The sequence below is a fragment of the Notamacropus eugenii genome, chromosome 4 (assembly GCF_028372415.1).
Source record: "Notamacropus eugenii isolate mMacEug1 chromosome 4, mMacEug1.pri_v2, whole genome shotgun sequence".
NCBI lineage: Eukaryota > Metazoa > Chordata > Mammalia > Diprotodontia > Macropodidae > Notamacropus > Notamacropus eugenii.
Window position 1 is genome coordinate 86877469 of NC_092875.1, and position 17259 is coordinate 86894727.

The window sequence follows — 17259 nt, forward strand, 5'->3', positions numbered from 1 at the left end:
CACAATAGCCTCTCCCACAATCCCAAAAATGCCTTTTTCACTAGTTTGACACTGTGTGCAGATGCTATAAGCTCATGACTAGCTAGATGGCTTCTGAAGATCTTTGCAGCTCTGATCCTGTGAGGCTACGGCTAAACAAGCCTGGCCTTTCCTCAAATCTAGTTATTGTGTTGTGTCTCATGTATCAAATTGACAAACATTTACTGAGTCCTTACTATGTTCTTTGCAAGGTGCTAAGAGAAATACAAGATGAATGAGATATGGAGTCTAGTGAAAGAAACAGAATTGTACACAAAAAAAGAGGAAAAAACCCAAAAAACACAAATCACTAGAAGGCAAGATATAAAAAGAAAGGCATAGACAAAAGTGCTATGGAAACAAAGGGAAGAGATCCCTTCCAGCTGGGGAAGGATGAAGGAAAGCTTCATGGATAAGTCGGTATGGGGGCTAAGTCTTTAAGGACAGGGATGATTTTTGAAGAGCAGACATGGATGGAAGGGCAGGCTAGGCAGAGGTATAGTATATAAGAGCAGATTCAGAGACTAACATATAGTCTAACACAGCAGGAACACAGGAAGTATATGAGGGAGCAATGGAATCTAAGGCTGGAAAGACAAAATGAGACGAAATCATTAAAAGAAAATGAGAAATCACTGGAGGTTTATGAGAAAATGGGATAATTAGACTACATGGCCTCTGAGGTCCCTCCCAGATCCAGATGTACAATTTTCTGATCCTATGACTGTAAGAAGCGTGATATGAAGCTGTACTTTAGGAAAATTAATCTGGCAGAGTGGAAGAACTGAAAAGGAAAATAATAGAGGCAAAGATACTGATTAAGAGGGCTTAGCAATTCCTAACAAGGGCTAAAGAAGGTGTGGACATCTGACTTCTTCCCTCCACCTTAATGTCTTCTCTCTGAGATTACTTCCAATTTATCCTGTATCTATCTTGTTTGCAGGTAGATGTTCACATGTTTTCTACCCCATTAAAATGTGACCTCCATGAAGGCAGAAACTGTCTTTGCCTTTCTTTATATCCCCAGTGCTCAGCACAGCACTTGGCAACAGTTACGTGCTTAGTAAATGCCTGACTGACTAAATACACTAGGTGATCAGGTGGGAATGAAATGGAGGAGAGGAGAACCAAAGACATTTCAGAGGCAGAGATTCGGCAGTTAGTTGGATGGAAGGGGCAAGAGAGATGAAGTGAGACATAACCGGCAGTCGGAATGGCTACGAAGATGCTAATAGCATTCATCAAAGGGAGAAGTCAAGCAAGGGAGCAAGTTCTGAATGAAGAGTTACATTTTGTACATGTTGAAATAGAAAGTCAGATCTCAAGCTTGGGAAAGAAATCAAAGCTGGAGCTTAAGTATGGTAGCTGAAACTCAGACAGCAGATAAGATCACCAAGGAAGAGCAGAGAGCCAAAGGCAGGGGATGCCTAAAGAAAATGAACCACACACCCACTATCCCTCACAGGAGGAACAAAGCCATCTATATTCCCTGTTCCAAAAAAGTGCCTAGTTACAAAAATGTGCATACCCTTTGACCCAGCAATACCACTTCTAGGACTGTATCCCCAAGAGATCATAAAAATGGGAAAGGGTCCCACATGTACAAAAATATTTATAACAGCTCTCTTTGTGGTGGCTAAAAACTGGAAATCAAGGGGATGCCCATCAATTGAGGAATGGCTAAATAAATTGTGGTATATGAATGTAATGGAATACTATTGTGCTATAAGAAATGGTGAACTAGAAAACTTCAGAGAGGCCTGGTGATGCTAAGTGGAAGGAGCAGAACCAGGAGAACTTTGTACACAGCAACAACCACACTGTGTGAGGAATTTTTCTGGTAGACTTAGTACTTCATTGAAATGCAAGTACTTAAAAAAAATTTCCAATGGACTCCTAAGGCAAAATACCTTCCACACCCAGAGAAAGAACTATGGAATTTGATCGCAGAATGAGGCAGACCATTTTCTTTTGCATTCTTTTGTTTTACGATTTCTTCCATTCATTTTAATTTTTCTATGCAACATGACTAAGGTGAAAATGTATTTAATAGGAATGTATGTGTAGAACCTATATAAAATTGTATGCCATCTCAGAAAGAGAGTGGGGAAGGACGGGGGAGAGGAAAACATCTAAGATATATGGAAGTGATTGTAGAACACTGAAAACTAATAAAATAATTAAAACAAACAAACAAAAAACCAAAAAGTGCCCAGAACAGAAGCCTACATCAGTAGGCACTTCATCAAGAATAGGTGATAAGAACTCACCACTGATGCCCATGCATTTTTCAGCACTTTCTGTGTGCCTTGCCTTGTAGTAGACAGGTCTGAGTACAATGGGAGGCAAGAGCCCCTGCCACTAGAGAGTTTTAAGCTGAGAAGGTCGACCAGAGCAACAGAGAGAGCTGGAATTCTGCAGCAGCCTATGGCCAAGGATTCCCAAGGCTTTCTGACTGAATTCCTGATTACCTTGGGCATTCACTCACCACTTTCAGAGAGTTCCACCTCACTATCCTCCAAGGCCTCACTATTCTCCAGCTCCTCTTCCTCCTCTTCCTCCATGATATCCTTGGATGGGCTCCAGCCTTCTGCACAGCTCAGTTCCTGCAGCTTGGAATTGGTGCTGGGGGCTTTGAGGGGCTGGTGTTTCAACTGTACAGCATGGAGGTGCTGCAGGACCTGCCGCTGGAGAATGTAACTGGGGATCAGAGGCCATGACTCACAAACTCCGAGGGAGAAAAATCCATGACAATTAGGGAGTTGAGGATTGGGAAGGTGAGGACTTCCTAATAAAATACTATCTGGAAAAGCATGATGAATGAGAATCTTAAGGAAGGACCCCAAAAGTAAAACTGAAAATGTCAAGAGAAAAAGGAGTTCTGGCCAGTCCAGGGAGGTGGGGCTGTATACAGATCTCACCTGTAGCCAAGGCTTCTTGGCCTCCTGTGAACAGTGGAGGGCACTCTGGAAACATGGTTCCAGCTCCTCATAGGGCTTACCAGCTTCTTCTTTGGATAGGGCAATGTTCAACCAGGTCTTTGCTTCCTAGGAACATGGAAGGGAGAAAAAGAGATGGGCCCCCAGCAAACTCACCACCAGCAATGCCCAAACTACTCCCAAGACAAAGACTGATTTATGACCCCAAGCAACTTTTTATATCCCCCTTCCTGTTACCTATGTTGAAGGGCCTCCCCAAGATGGTCATCATTAATACCAATTGCTATATGGTACAATTTCTCCCCTCTCTATCCATTTAAGTGATATTCCTAAAGCACAAATCTGACAGTGTCACTCCCCTATAGCACCCTCTAGGATAGTTAGCTAATAAACATATGTTAAGTGCCTATTATGTGTCAACCACTGCGCTAAGTGCTGGGGATACAAAGAAAGGCAAGAGTTCCTATTCTCAAGGAACTCACAGTCTAATGGAAGAAATTGCAAGAAAACTACATACAAACAAGATATATACAGGATAAAATGGAAATAATCAACAGAGAAAGCACTAGAATTAAGGGGGATTAGGAATGGCTTCTTGTAGAAGACAGGATTTTAACTGGGACTAGAAGGAAACCAGGAAGGCAAGGAGGCAGAGGGGAAGAGAGAAAGCATTCCAAGCATGTGAGAAAGCCAGAAAAAATGCCTGGAATTGGGAAATGGGAATATTTTATTCAAGGAACAGGAAGGAGGCCAGTATTACTGGATCAAAGAGCACACTGGGGACCAGGAGAAGACAATAAATAAGAAACTGGAAAGGCAATGGGGAGGCCAGGTTATAAAGAGCTTTGAATACCACATAGAAGATTTTATTTTTGATATTGGAGGTAATAGGGATCCACTGGAGTTTACTGAATAGGGGGAAGGGATGACATGGTCAGCTGCACTTTAAGAAGAGATCACTTTGATGGCTAAGTGGATTTGGAGTAAGGAGAAACATGTGGTAGGTTAACCAACCAACCAACTACTACAAAAATCCAGGCATAAGGTGAAATCGGAAGTTCTTGACAACAGCCTGGATGTAGGGGAGGAGAGAGAGAGGTGTTATGGATGACACCTAGGTTTCAAGTGTAAATGACTGGGACAAGACGGTACGTTCAACAGTACTAAGGAAGTTAGGAAGAAGGGAGGGTTTTTTGGGGAAAAAGTGAGTTCAGTTTTGGACATGTTGAGTTTACAGGACATTCAGTTCAAAATGTCTAATAGGAATTTAAAGATGTAAGACTGGAGGTCAGCAAAGAGGTTAGGGCTGGAGATATAGATTTGAAAATTATCAGTATAGGAGAGGAAGTGGAAAAATTGGGACACTGATGCACAGTTGGTGTAGTTGTGAAATGATCTGACCATTCTGGAGAACACTTTGGAACTATGCCCAAAGGAATATAAAACTGTGACCCAGCAACAACACTACTAGGTTTGTATCCCAAAGAGATCAAAGAAAAGACAAAAGGACCTATCTGTACAAAAATATTTATAGTAGCTGTTTTTGTGGTGGCAAAAAACTGGAAACTGAAGGGATGCCCATCAATTGGGGAATGGCTGCACAAGACGTAGTATATGATTGTGAAGGATTACTATTGTTCTATAAGAAATGATGAATAGGATGGTTTCAGATAAACCTAGGAAGACACATATGAACTAATGCAGAGTGAAGGGATCAGAACCGGAGAACACTGTACACAGCACAGGCAATAGTGTAAGGATGATCAATTGTGAAAGACTGAGCCACTCTGATCGAGTTAATGATCCAAAAGATCCCAAAGGAAAATGATATCCACTTCTTGAGAGAGAAATGATGAACTCTGAATGCAGACTGAAGCACAGTTTTTTTAAATTTTATTTTGCTTGGGGATTTGTTTTCTTTTGCACTGTGCCTAAACGTTGCATGACTTTACATGTATAACTGACATCATATTGTCTTTTCAACAGGTGGGAGAGGGGAATGAGAGAGGAAGAGAATTTGAAATTCAAAGCTCTATAAAAATGAATATTAGAGAATTATCAGCATAGAGATGGCAAATGAATCCATGGGACCAGATGAAATCACCAAATAAAATAAATTAGAGGGAGAAGAAGGACCAGGACAGTGCCCCATGGGACACCCACAGTTAGTGGATGTAACCTTGAAGATCCAACAAAGGAGACTGAGAAGGAGCTGTGGAATAGATAGGAGAAAGTAATGTCACAAAAACCTAAAGAAAAGAAAGTGTCAAGGAAAAGAGGATGATCAACAGTTTCAAAGGCTGAAACGGGGTCAAGAAAGATGAGCATTAAGAAAAGGGCATTAAATTTGGCAACTAAGAGATCATTAGTAACTTTAGAGAGAACAGTTCTGGTTGAATGATAAAAGTTTGAAGCCAGACAGTAGAAAGTTACAGAAAGCTAAAGAATAGGAAGTGGAGGTATCTTTTGTCTTCTCGAGTTTAGCCACAAAAAGGAGGAGATACATGGGAGAATAACTATCAGAGATTGATGATAAAGTGAAGATGGGGAAGACATGGGCATGTTTGAAGGCAGAAGTAAGAGGCAGCTGGCAGACAGGAAGAGACTGAAGGTAAGAGTAGAGATGATAAAAGGGACAATTTGCTGAAGAATGGATGGAATGGAATCGCTTATATACATAGAGGGATCAAATACAATCTCCTGTTCCGCATTAAAAACCCTTCACAATCTAGCTCCATCTATTGAAAAAATTATTACTAGTAACAAATTATTAATATTGGGTTCCAGAGTTTTTTCTCTTTTTTACTTCCTCATTCAAAGCCTAGTCCTTGCAGATAAAGTCAGTTTCTGAAGGACAGGACTGACCATGAGACTGGCCTTCCAGGAACATTTTCTTCAATCTTGGGTGGAGTCTCACCCAACTGGGAGAGTTTATTTCTGATTAAAATGTAAAGAGAATTTAATCTAGGTGAATACTGGCCCAAAAAAGCATCAGGCTCACACCCCTGAAACCCTACCACTGTTCAGCTTAATTGGTATGGGTAGAGATGGATACCTTTGTTTATATGGCTGAAAGCTGAATCTCAAGATCAAGTCAAATTCTTAGCAGGATGAACCAACCTGAAGACTTTTGGCCCACCTCCTCATTAATATGTCTACCCCTGGACTGACTGTTCACCAATCAGGGTTGATCACCATTCCAAAGGTATTTAAGCATTCAATGATCTCCATAGTCTTTGTCTTTGGTTACTGAGGGAGACCAATGGCCATCAATTTATATTAATATATATCTATATTAATAAATTGTTAATTATCCAGAACCTTGTCTCTCAGACTTTTCATTTCTGCCATTATATTACTCCTCTTCACAGAATCTATGTTCAAAGGAAACTGGCCTGCTTGCCAGTTCCCATACACAATATTCCATCTTCCATTTCCATGCTTCTGAACAAACTGTCTCCCTAGCCTGTAATACACGCCATTCATCTTCACCTCTTAGAATACCTAGCTTCACTCCCTCCCAAAGCTTAGTCAAGAGTCATCACCTACAGAAAAGTTTTCCTGGTGCCTGATGCCTACCTCCCCAGCTGCTATCCCCCCCAAATTACTGTATATTTACCATATGTGTTATGCATGTGTTTCATACACACACAGTTCATTTGTATCTGACTCTTCATGACTCTATATGGAGTTTTCTTGGCAAAAATGGAGAGGTTTGCCATTTCCATCACTGGTGGATTAGGCCAACAGAAGTGAAGTGACTTGGCCAGGATCACACAGCACACAATTGTCTGAGGCCAGATTTGAATTCAGGTCTTCCTCACTTCAGGCCTAGCATTCTATCCACTGAACTATCTAGTTGCCTTTTACTTACACACACACACAAATACACACACACACACACACAGTTTTCTAAAGTCTTACTGCAGTTTTAAAGCTGTCATTAGCTTATATATAAGCTCATATCTACATATTCATAGTTATCTTATCTGCATACATGTCTGTTCTCCCATTAGAATGCAAGATCATTGAGGGCAGGGAAATTTGTTTTTCTCTTTATACCCCCAGAATCTAGTACAGAAATTATTAACAGATACAAGAAAACAAAAGACTCTGCCTCTGCCCTGAAATACTTGCTGGTATTGAGAGAGACAAACTTATAGTATTTGATACATTATAAATATGAAACATGGTGTTACATGTTTTTTTTACTTGTTTTTCAGGGGTTATATGGCCTTGCTCAGAAAAAAAATATACAAAAGAACATGTGACCAAGCACAAGACCAACTACAACTGGACCAAGAGCTGGAGAGATGGGGCTCAATGTAATCAGTCAGGGTCAATAAAAGCAGGAGGTTCCTTGGAGAAGGGGGAACAGAGAATCAAGTCAGAAGAAAAGCAGTTTACCTCTAGAGGATTGCCCCTCTGTAACCTCAGCTCCTCTTCATAGTGCTCCACAGCCTGACTGTAGTTCTTCAGGTCCCCAAAGGTGGCAGCCAGAGAGACATGAATGACAGCCAACTCCTGTGTTGGTATCTTCAGAGATTTGGCAAACTGCAACTGGATGGGAAGAACCCCAATAAAGAGAGGTCCTCTCTGATCCCTCATCCATAGCATTCCAACTCCCTCCTGATTTTTCTTAGCCTTGGACCATTCTTCAACTCTGTTCACCCTCCCACCTGGCACATCCTAGAAGGCTTCTTGAAGAAAATCCATCCCCAAAAAGGAATGTGCCCTGATAATGGAAGGGTCAACTCCAACCCCTCAACTCCAGCTTACCTGTTTCTGGTAGGCTTCAGCAGCCTTGGGGAAGTCTCCAGATTTGGAGAACAGGTCCCCAAGCTGCTCACAGATGCCCAGGGCTTCATGCAGGTCACTGTGCTCAGCCTCCTCCAGCTTTTGCTGCAGACTCACCACTTTTAGCACTGCTTGGATATTTGGTGGATAGGGAACCCAGAAAGTGAGATATTATAATAAGGGCTTACATTTTTCAAACTTTTCTTATGTGATACTCCAATAACCCTGTGAGGTTGCTTGCAAAGCTATTATTACTCCTATTTTAGAGATGAGAAAAGTTAACAAGGATATAGTTCATTAAACATTTTTGTCCCAAGAGCCCTGTGAAATAGGTAGTGGAGGTGTTATTGTTCCCATTTTGGAGACAAATTAACAGACACAGAAAGAAAATGACCTGGCCAAGTTCACACACAATGGCAGAGTCGGATCTCAAAGTCAAATTTCAAATCCCAAATCAGGAGCTCATTCCACTGCACAATACTGCCCCCTTAAAGAAGGGTGACACATCACCATCAACATTCATCCCCTAATTATTTGCCTCTCTTGGAAGCAGTCAAAGTATCTATAACCATGTTCGTTGTAGCTGCCCAAGACCATGTATGTATTAAATGCCAGAGACAGACTTAAAACTATGGTCTTTTGATTCCTTAGACAGTGCTCTTTCCACTCTACTACGATGCTTCTCTAGCAAGTTAGTGAGAACTAGGACTAGGATCTAAGTTTCTTGGTTCTCAAAGTATTCTAAAATATTGTGTTGCCAGATCACAAATCTGAAGGGGAAGGAAGGAGCCCAGCCCAATACCCTTGGAAGCAATCCAATTCAAGTCTCACCGTACTTGAGGCTTCTGCAGACCGTATGCCGCTGCCTGGGCTGCTGGGAGCCTAGCCTGTAGGCTTTCTTCAGGGCCCTCTTGGCGGCCACAAAATCCCCCAAGTCCTGGAGGATCTGAAGAACAAAGGAAGAAAATGTTCAAATCCTTATCCTGGTCAGTACCTATCCTTCCCAAACTTCTAAGGTATCCCTAAGAGAAACCCTAGGGACAGAGCAACTAACCTGTCTTATGGTCTCTGAAAGACATGATGCCAACAGACATCAGACCATGGACTGGGGCAGAAATGGGACCTAAGGCCTGTTAATTACCTGGGCAACAACAACACAACATTCGCTTTCCATGAACTTCCTCTTCAGGACTCGGGCACACTCCCGTGCTCCCTCCAGGCAACGCATGGCCTTTGAATGCTGCCCACCCCGCCAGTGAATAGTGCCCAGATTGTACCGAGCACGAAAAAGGTCCTCATATAGGTGATTTTGCCTGTAATTAGGAAGAAAGTAAGAACTCAAAGATACTCAAAAATCTTCCTGCTCTGCTCAACCCTTCACAGCTCAAACCAAACCATACTCTATACTCCATACAACCTGGACTCTGTCCCAATGCACCATGTGCTTTCCTGCTTCTAGGACTCTGCTCATGCTGTTTCTTCTCCCATATAAAAGAATTTCCTTTTTAAATTGTGGACTTATCAAACACTGAACACAAACCTCTCCGTGTACAAAAAACAGAAAATGAGACCTGTGTATGAAACTATTAATTTCTATTGTGTACACATTTTTTGTTTAAGATTATGAGTTCCTTGAAGGCAGGAACTGTTCTTTGCCTTTCTTTCTAACTAGAGGGTATAGGACAATGCCAGGCACATAGTTGGCACTTAATAAATGCTTAATGAATGACAAATGTGCATTAAACATAAGTGATAATAACAAAATTGCTCTGCTTGCCTGTGTCCCTTTCCAAGCATCCTTCTGCTTTTTGTGTATTCTCTATTTCCTTGATGTTTTTTCCATGTCTCTCTTTTGTCTGTCCACTCCTGACCTCCCTAAATAGAAGGCATCCCTTGTAATAAATAAGTATAGTCAAACTAATTCAGGTATTGGCCATATCTGAAAGCTTCTGTCTTGTTCTATACCTCTAGTCCTCCACTTCTTCACTCATGGAATTCCTATCTTTCCTTTAAAGCCCAGCTCAAAAGCTACCTGTTCTAGTAAGCTGACACCCAGCCATCAGGAACAAGCTTCCCCTTTACATCTCATACCATACTTTGTTCTCTCTTCCTAATACATTCATCACATAACAATGTAATATAGTTCTCACTGTTTGTACCTTATTCCCCTAATTTAAAAATATTACCTAAACCCTGTCTTCCCAATGCCTGGCACAGTGCCTTGAACACAATAAATAATGTTTACTGAAATAAACTGCTTCACAAAAGGTAGTTTTTTGGTATGTATGTATACATATCCTGATTCTTTCAAGGCAGAGCTCCCACGAGCCAGGTCTTTCTTCATCAAACTGGAGTTTCTTTAGGGCAAGGGCTGTGTCAAGGGAACACTTAGTCAGAGCTGTTTCACTGACCAGTATCAAACCCTGGGGTAGGGAGTGCAACCCTTTGCTAAGAATCAACAAGTTCCCTCTTAAAGGAATGATCGATCCCCCAACTGTCCCAGTCTCTTGGGACTCTACTTTTAAGTACCCAATTCACAGGGTTGGGCAAGCAGAAGGGACCCTACAAGTAAGAGACTTACTCAGAGAGAAAGATGCTCTTCTTGATATAGTCACTACACAGGGCTGGCTGCTTCAAACTATCAAAGGTAAGGCCCAAGTTGAGGTAGAGACGGGTCCTCATCTCACTCACTTCCTTCTGGGTCAGAACACCTAAAAGAAATCCCCCAACCCAGGCTATAAGTGGCTCTGCCCATCTCCCAAGATCTCCAATTTACTCTGCCCGTTTTTCAAACACCCAGTATGATTCCCTACTTTCTTTCCTCAATACACTTTCACTGTTGATCTCTTTGGGATTATCCCTACAAGAAAAAAAAAATGAGACACTGGAAAACTTTAAATTTCATTTGCATTTGGTGATGGAAAAAAGGGTTATATTTCCCTTCTTAGAAGAAAAGCTCCACAAGTCTCCACCATAAGACCAGAGACTTTTCAAGAGCAAGGGCAAGATCTTTCCTATAAGGTCAGGAGTTCTAACAAGCATGGGGACTACTTCTTCACCTCAGATGAGGGGTTCATTGAAGGCAGAGGCCATATATAAATATTTCTTATTATAATTTTCAAGGGCTTTGTATAAGCCTCTTATTTCCTGCTTGGGAAATGGAAATTTCTCTCCGCTTGACTCAAGGGACAAGGAAACCAGTAGGTCTCTCCTAATAGCTACCTTTCCAAGGTCAAGTAGATAGGTCATTCTGAGAGGTAGGTCATTCTGACAGACCCAGGAGGCTGAAGAATGTCTACAAACTAGGAGGACTGATGTCACCCTGGTTTATGGCTGGAGAACAGGTCAGGACCCTAAAGCACTTCCTCTGTCCTCCATCTTAGAAAGCTGGATGATGGATAAACATTCTTTCTGTCCCGATCCCTTCCTTGGAGTAGAAAGTAGCCCTCCCTTCCTTTGCTATCCTCAGGGGAACTTACTCTCTAACTTCTCATCCACTATTGCCAAGCTCTTCTCAAAGGCAGTCTGTGCCTGCAGAAGCGCATCAACTGATTGGCTATCGTCATAGCTGGCCAGATATGTTCTGCCAATGGTTGCCCAGGCCCTCTGCTGCTCAATGTAGCTGGACAAGGACTCTGCCAGCTCTAGATGACGATGTTGGTGCTAGGGATAAAGTGAGACAATCAATTGTAAGTTGTCACACACATATGCACACCACTCACATAGAGCCACCACTCAGATATATGCCTCCCCAAACAAAAAATACATAGTAATAAAAGGCCACAGATGCTTCAGTTCCCACAACTTCCTCCTCCCTTCTAGAAACCTTTTTCAAGCTAACAAGCATTTATTTGAGTACCTGCTATGTGCAAGGACCTATGCTAGGATAAATTAACTTATCCTGGTAGTCGTGATCACTCTAGCAACTGAATGGGGAGGAAAAGAAGGGCCCTACATTAATATCTCATCAACTACATAACATATGTGAGAAAGACAAAAAAAGGGGGCCAAGTTTAGAAAGGTTTTTTGTTGCTTAGTATAGGGGAAGGTGTGTTGGACCAAGAAGTCACAATTCTAATAATTTACTATGAAAACTTGAGCAAGTCCCTTCCTTTCTCTAGGTTTCAAATTGGACTGAATAACTGAGGACCCTTCTGGTTTTGAATATATAATTTTAACAGCAGAGTCAGATTCAATGCTCAGTATATAATTATATGCTAATCAGCAACTGCTGATTAAGTCCCAACTCAATAGATTATAGACTAGCTAATGATTTTCTCCTGGTAGGAGAAGGCATAGTCACTTCCCATAGTCATGTCCCTTTGTCTCATCCCAAGCACTCTCCAAGTATGAGGAGTGGCTGCTTGTATGACACTACAAGCACAGATTAAGTATTTGCTCAAAGCTGTGTGCTAGGGAGTGGGGAGAGGGACAGGGGATGGCTTCCCACCTACTGGCCTCTTGACAAGCGGCTCCCATCATACCTTCAGGGCAGCTGCGTAATCCTCTAGCTCTGCCAGTCGCTCACCAATTTTTCGGTGAGCCACGGCACATCCCAGCACATCCCCAGTAATTTCCAGAAGATGAAGCTCCTGCTGGTGCTCAGCCAATGCATCCCTGTAGCTGCCTGGATCAGCCCAGGAAAAAGGAGAGCCACTGTCAAGCTAGGATGAAGGAAAGGAAGCAGGATCCACAAAAGGACAGATACAGCTTGTAGTCAAAGATGCAGTCCTATTCATTTGACCCTATGATGCTCAGGCAGCAGGGTTGGATCTCACACGGGTTCACTTCACCTTAGGTCTTGGCCCATCACCTTCTCTAGTTCTCCCCCACCTTCAAAAGGCTCAGTAGAGAACAGGGAGAATCACTGCCTACTTACAGCACTCTTCATATTCATGATGGCCCTTTCAGTCTATGGGCCAAATACAAACTGACAAAAACCCCTGACAGGCCTATTCTGCTGAGCTCCTCTCTCCAACTACCTTTATTCAGGGACTCTCCCAATCAGCCTTGTTCTCTCACCTCAAGCCTCTGCTCATTGGTCAAGATGCCCACTTCCTCTTGTTCCTTATTCCCAGTCCTTTCTTTCTTCTATATCCCTGCTATCTCCTCCAGGAAGTACTCACTAAGCCACCAAGCCAATACCTAGCCTCTTCCTCATTCAGTGCACCATTATGATTACTGTATAAAATAGCTACTGATTCTGCTTATGGCCTACTTCTCACTAATTTAGACCCTGGAACCTCTAAAGGTAGGGCTGTCTTCCTTAAAGAACATCCCAAGTTCATGGGATAACTTTCCCATTAGACCCATAGCTCTATAAGGATATGGCTTTGTCTCCTCACCATTCATGAAATCAATCTTCCTTCTTTCCTTTCCTAACAATTAGATCTGTCCAAAAGTGGCATATACTGCTTCAGGATGTAGTGGGTTCCTCATCACTGAATGTATTCAAGTAAAGGATGAATGTCTACTTGTCTGGGATGTTGTAGAGGGAATTCCTGCTCAGCTAAGGGTTGCCTTGAATCACTTCTAAGACACCTTGCAACATTGTGATTCTGTCCATCATTGTATCCCAAGATTCTAAGTCAAACTTGGTTCTGAGGTCACTAAGAAAGTCACTACTGACTCACTGACTCTCAACTTGCAACAAAACTGCCAGCTTGAAACTCCAAGGAACCTCAAGGCAAGTCCAGAAGAAAGAGGTATCTATTTTCTTTCATGTATCCAGGAGTATCCGTAGCAGGAACTTAGCTATGCCACAGGTGAAGAGAGGTTATCCAGTTCTGCCTCTCCATTTGGCAGGAAGGGAGAGTCTGAGAACCCAAACTATCATGCTCCATCCCCTCCCTTAAGGTTGGTGACTTGACTGTCTAAAATAATACTTACCATGGCTAGCCAAAATTTCCCCCAGTTGATTGCAGAGTACAGCCTCTTCCTTCAACTGTCCATTCTTCTGGGCCTTGGCCTTGGCCTTCTTTAACTCTAGGGGAGATGATTGAAAGCCTCAAAGGATGGTCATCACTACCCATCCCTAAGGGAGTTAGGTGGCTCAGTGCCACTGAGTCAGGAAGACCTAAGTTCAAATTCAGCCTCAGCCATGTAAGAGCTATGAGTTTGGGCAAATCACTTAACCCATGTTTGCCTCAGTTTGATCACTTGTAAAACAGAGAAAATAATAGCACCTACATCTCAGGTTTATTGTGATGATAAAAAGAGAGAATATTTATAAAGCATTTTGTAAACTTTAAAGCGCTATGTCAATGCTAGTTATTATTATTAGTATTATTAAATTTATTTATAATAAAATTATTTTTAAAACTTATTATTATTATTAAAGAGTATTAGTTACTAGTGGAAGATAAAGTAGCCCCTATAAAGATCCCTGCTCCAGTTCAGATGTAGGAATGAGGGAATACTGGGGGGTAGCATGGAAGACAGGTTAAAGAGGCTGAGCTGAGCTTCCTGCATTCAGATCTTACACAGCACTTTGTACTTCAGTTTAAGGAACTTAAAACATAAAATGCTTTATAATTATTTGTGTTTATGTTATCCCCCTAATGTGACTGTGAGCTCTATGTGGGTCAGGGCTATATCTTACCTAAATTTTGATCCTTCCTTAGCCCTCAGCACAATGATCTGCACATAGTAGGCTCTTGGACCAAGCATGATACTCTCCTTTTGCCCCCATGGTTTTGCTCATACTGAAAGGTTCTCCCATTGCCTTTTTACTTGTAATTCCAACCAACTCGACTGTCACCTCTTCCAAGAAGTCTTCCCTAATACACTTGGTCAGTAAGGAAATTCTCTCTTGGAACTCACATAAGAGTTGAATAAAGTGAAAGAATAACAAGACAACTGAAAGTGAATGCTATGAAACCGAAATAACCAAGTTTGGCACAAAGCAAGATACAGGAAGACATCTTCTCTCTTTCTTTTCAGAGGTGGGGAACTATGAGTGAGAGAAGTTGCCTCAGACTTTTTTGATGTATGGTTAGTTTTGCTTAACTGTTGTTTTTCTCTTCTCTGTTCTTTGCTATAAGAGATGCCTCTATGAGAGAGAAGTGGTGAAGGGATATATTGGGAAATGGAGGGGCATAAAAACAAAAAACAAGATGGATATTGAAAATAATAGTAATAACTATCACTTATGTACTTTAAGGCTTACAAAGTGTCACATGTACATTATCTCACTTTATATTCATAACAATCCTTTTAATTAGGTAAAAACAAGTACTGTTATCCCCATTTTACAAAAGGAGAAACTGAAGCTCAGAGAGGTAGAGTGTCTTCTCAATGGTCACACAGCTTTTAAATATTAAAGGAGTGAAACCCAGGTCATCTGGAAGCACTATTTACTTTACATAACACCCTCTTGTGCAGTGCTTTGTACTTCTACTGCACTTTTCATGCTATATCATGTATTGTATTGACCTGGGTTGGTGTCTTGCCCTTCTAATGAAGGGGAAATCAGTGTCTGAAGGCACCCTGACACAGGGGATCTCTCCTACTGGAAGGGTGGAGAGAGGACAAAGGGGATGGTCTGGAGAATCTCTGGGAGGTGGTGGGAGAAGACATGGGGTGACCAGCGGACATAAGAAGGATGATGACCCCGGTGGGGAGGAGGGAAGAAGATGGTGCTGGGCTGTGAGGTCCATGAGGAGCCGTAAGAGGTGTGGAAACGTGAAGGTTGAGGTCCTAGAAGATCGTGGTCAGGAAGAGGTGGGCATCAGGGGGAGTGTCAGGGCAACGCCTCCCCTCCCCCACGGCGTGACGGCGGGGACACGGGAATGGGGGGAATGGCAATGGGGGAGACAGGTGGGAGGGACGAACGCAGAGAAGACGTGGGGAAAGTGAATGAGAAAGCAGGGAGGGTGAGTGGGGGAGACAAGGACAAAGGAAGAAAGTAGGAGACGGTGAGTAGGCTGGCACAAGAGCGAAGTGAGCGGGGAGGACAAGGGGGGAGAGTGGGGGACGCGAAGGAAGTAACTGGGGGTCATGGGAGAATCAAGGGGGGGGCACAATAGGGAAGTGAGCGGGGGCACACGAGAGAAGTGAGTGGGAGGGACACGGGGGAGGTGAGGGTGGGACGGTATGGGGTGGGGGCTAGGTGGAGAAGCGGGGGAGAGGACGGAAGAGGAAGGTACGAGGGGCAGCAAAGGACCGGGACGGGAAGAGGGCGTCCCGCAGGCCCACGACCCCGCCCCTGCCCGCTCCCCTTCACTCACGGCGAATCTCCCGATCCTCGCTCATGTCCCAGCCTCCCCCTCGGCCGGTCCAGCGAGCCACCCCGGCGACGGAGGCAGAGGCAGCACTAACAACAAACCAAGCCGGCTTCCGCCGCTATCGGGGTCTTCGCGCGCTCCAGCGGCGGCCCCACCTCCGTGCACGCGCGCAGCAACCCCATTGGTTCGCAGTCCTCCCCCCTGTCCTCCGTGCGCACGCGCAGCAACTACATTGGTTCGCAATCCTCCCCCCTGTCTTCCGTGCGCGCGCGCAGCTCCGCCATTGGTTCGCAGCCCGCCTCCCTCCTCCTCCTAGAGGGACTTCTCAAAGCCCTGTCAGCTCCGAACTCTTGCCCCTAGGCATTCTGGGAATGGCACCCAGCCCCGGGAGAACCGCATGGCGTGCCGGGAATCGTCCTAAACTCGTGGACGAGTGACAATGCATTCTGGGGATTGTAGTCCGCTTTGGGAGAATCGAAAGTCACGGTGGAAATTCTATTCTGAGCGGAGAGAAAAGAAAGCTCTCCGGGGGTAGTAGGCTGCGCTTGTCCCCCCGAAATCCAGTCTGTTTTCTAGGAGAATGATTCTGAGCCCCGCCTCAAACGAGCCAGTCCTCAGGCTCGTAGGAAAGTTCTTAGCCAGAGGGAGACGTACTGCTCGTTAGAATAGAAGGGGAGGCCTCCGGGAGCAAGCCCGAAGGGTCCAGCGGGAAGCCCGGACCCAGGGGCCTCGAGGGGAAGGCGGCCGGCGGGGGAGGGCCGCAGGGGTGGGCCGCCGCATGTCGGGTCGGACTCGGTGGATGTATTTCGTTTGGATTGGTTTTTCTTAGTTTGGCTCTCAGGTTGGGAGCGTGGGGTGGATGTATTGGGAAATACAAGACTAAAGGAAATATAACGACTTTTATTAGAAGTCCTGACGCCTAAAGCAAGGGGGCCAGGAGGCAGGAACACACGTGTTCAGATCCACTCTCAGACACGTTCTCGCTGTGACCTTAAGCAAGTCACTGAAGCTCTGTCAGCCTCAGTTTCCTCATCTGTAAGATGAGGATACTGATATCCCCTACCTCTCAGATTTTTCGTGAGTTAATAATTGTAAAGCACTTCGCCTGGGGCCGGGCACATAGTGTGGTTCAATGGTGTCTGACTCTTTGTGACTCTAATTGGGGTTTTCTTGGCAAAGATACTGGATCGGTTCTCCACCGTATTTTACAGATGAGCAAACCCAGGCAAACAGGATTAAGTGACTTGCCCAAGATCCCACAGCTATTTAAGTGTCTGATG

General features: G+C 43.8%; 1 protein-coding gene across 4 annotated transcripts in view; it reads right to left on the reverse strand.

Annotated features, from left to right (window-relative positions):
* TONSL (tonsoku like, DNA repair protein) overlaps positions 1–16135 on the reverse strand; it is a 33782-nt gene extending 17647 nt beyond the window's left edge. For 3 of the 4 annotated variants that reach the window (XR_011965685.1, XR_011965686.1, XM_072602727.1), the window contains exons 1-11: positions 15983–16135; positions 13644–13739; positions 12239–12381; positions 11234–11417; positions 10336–10465; positions 8896–9067; positions 8586–8700; positions 7737–7882; positions 7365–7517; positions 2940–3065; positions 2507–2705 (exon numbers count right to left, since the gene is read on the reverse strand). Coding sequence is in view for 2 of the 4 variants with exons in the window: in XM_072602727.1 (XP_072458828.1) it covers positions 2507–2705; positions 2940–3065; positions 7365–7517; positions 7737–7882; positions 8586–8700; positions 8896–9067; positions 10336–10465; positions 11234–11417; positions 12239–12381; positions 13644–13739; positions 15983–16007 (1489 nt within the window). In the remaining 2 variants the exon portion in view is untranslated. Of the gene's footprint in view, positions 1–2506; positions 2706–2939; positions 3066–7364; positions 7518–7736; positions 7883–8585; positions 8701–8895; positions 9068–10335; positions 10466–11233; positions 11418–12238; positions 12419–13643; positions 13740–15982 lie in introns of those variants that run through there. The other variant, XM_072602728.1, reaches the window with a different exon arrangement.
* Positions 16136–17259: the final 1124 nt, after the last annotated feature.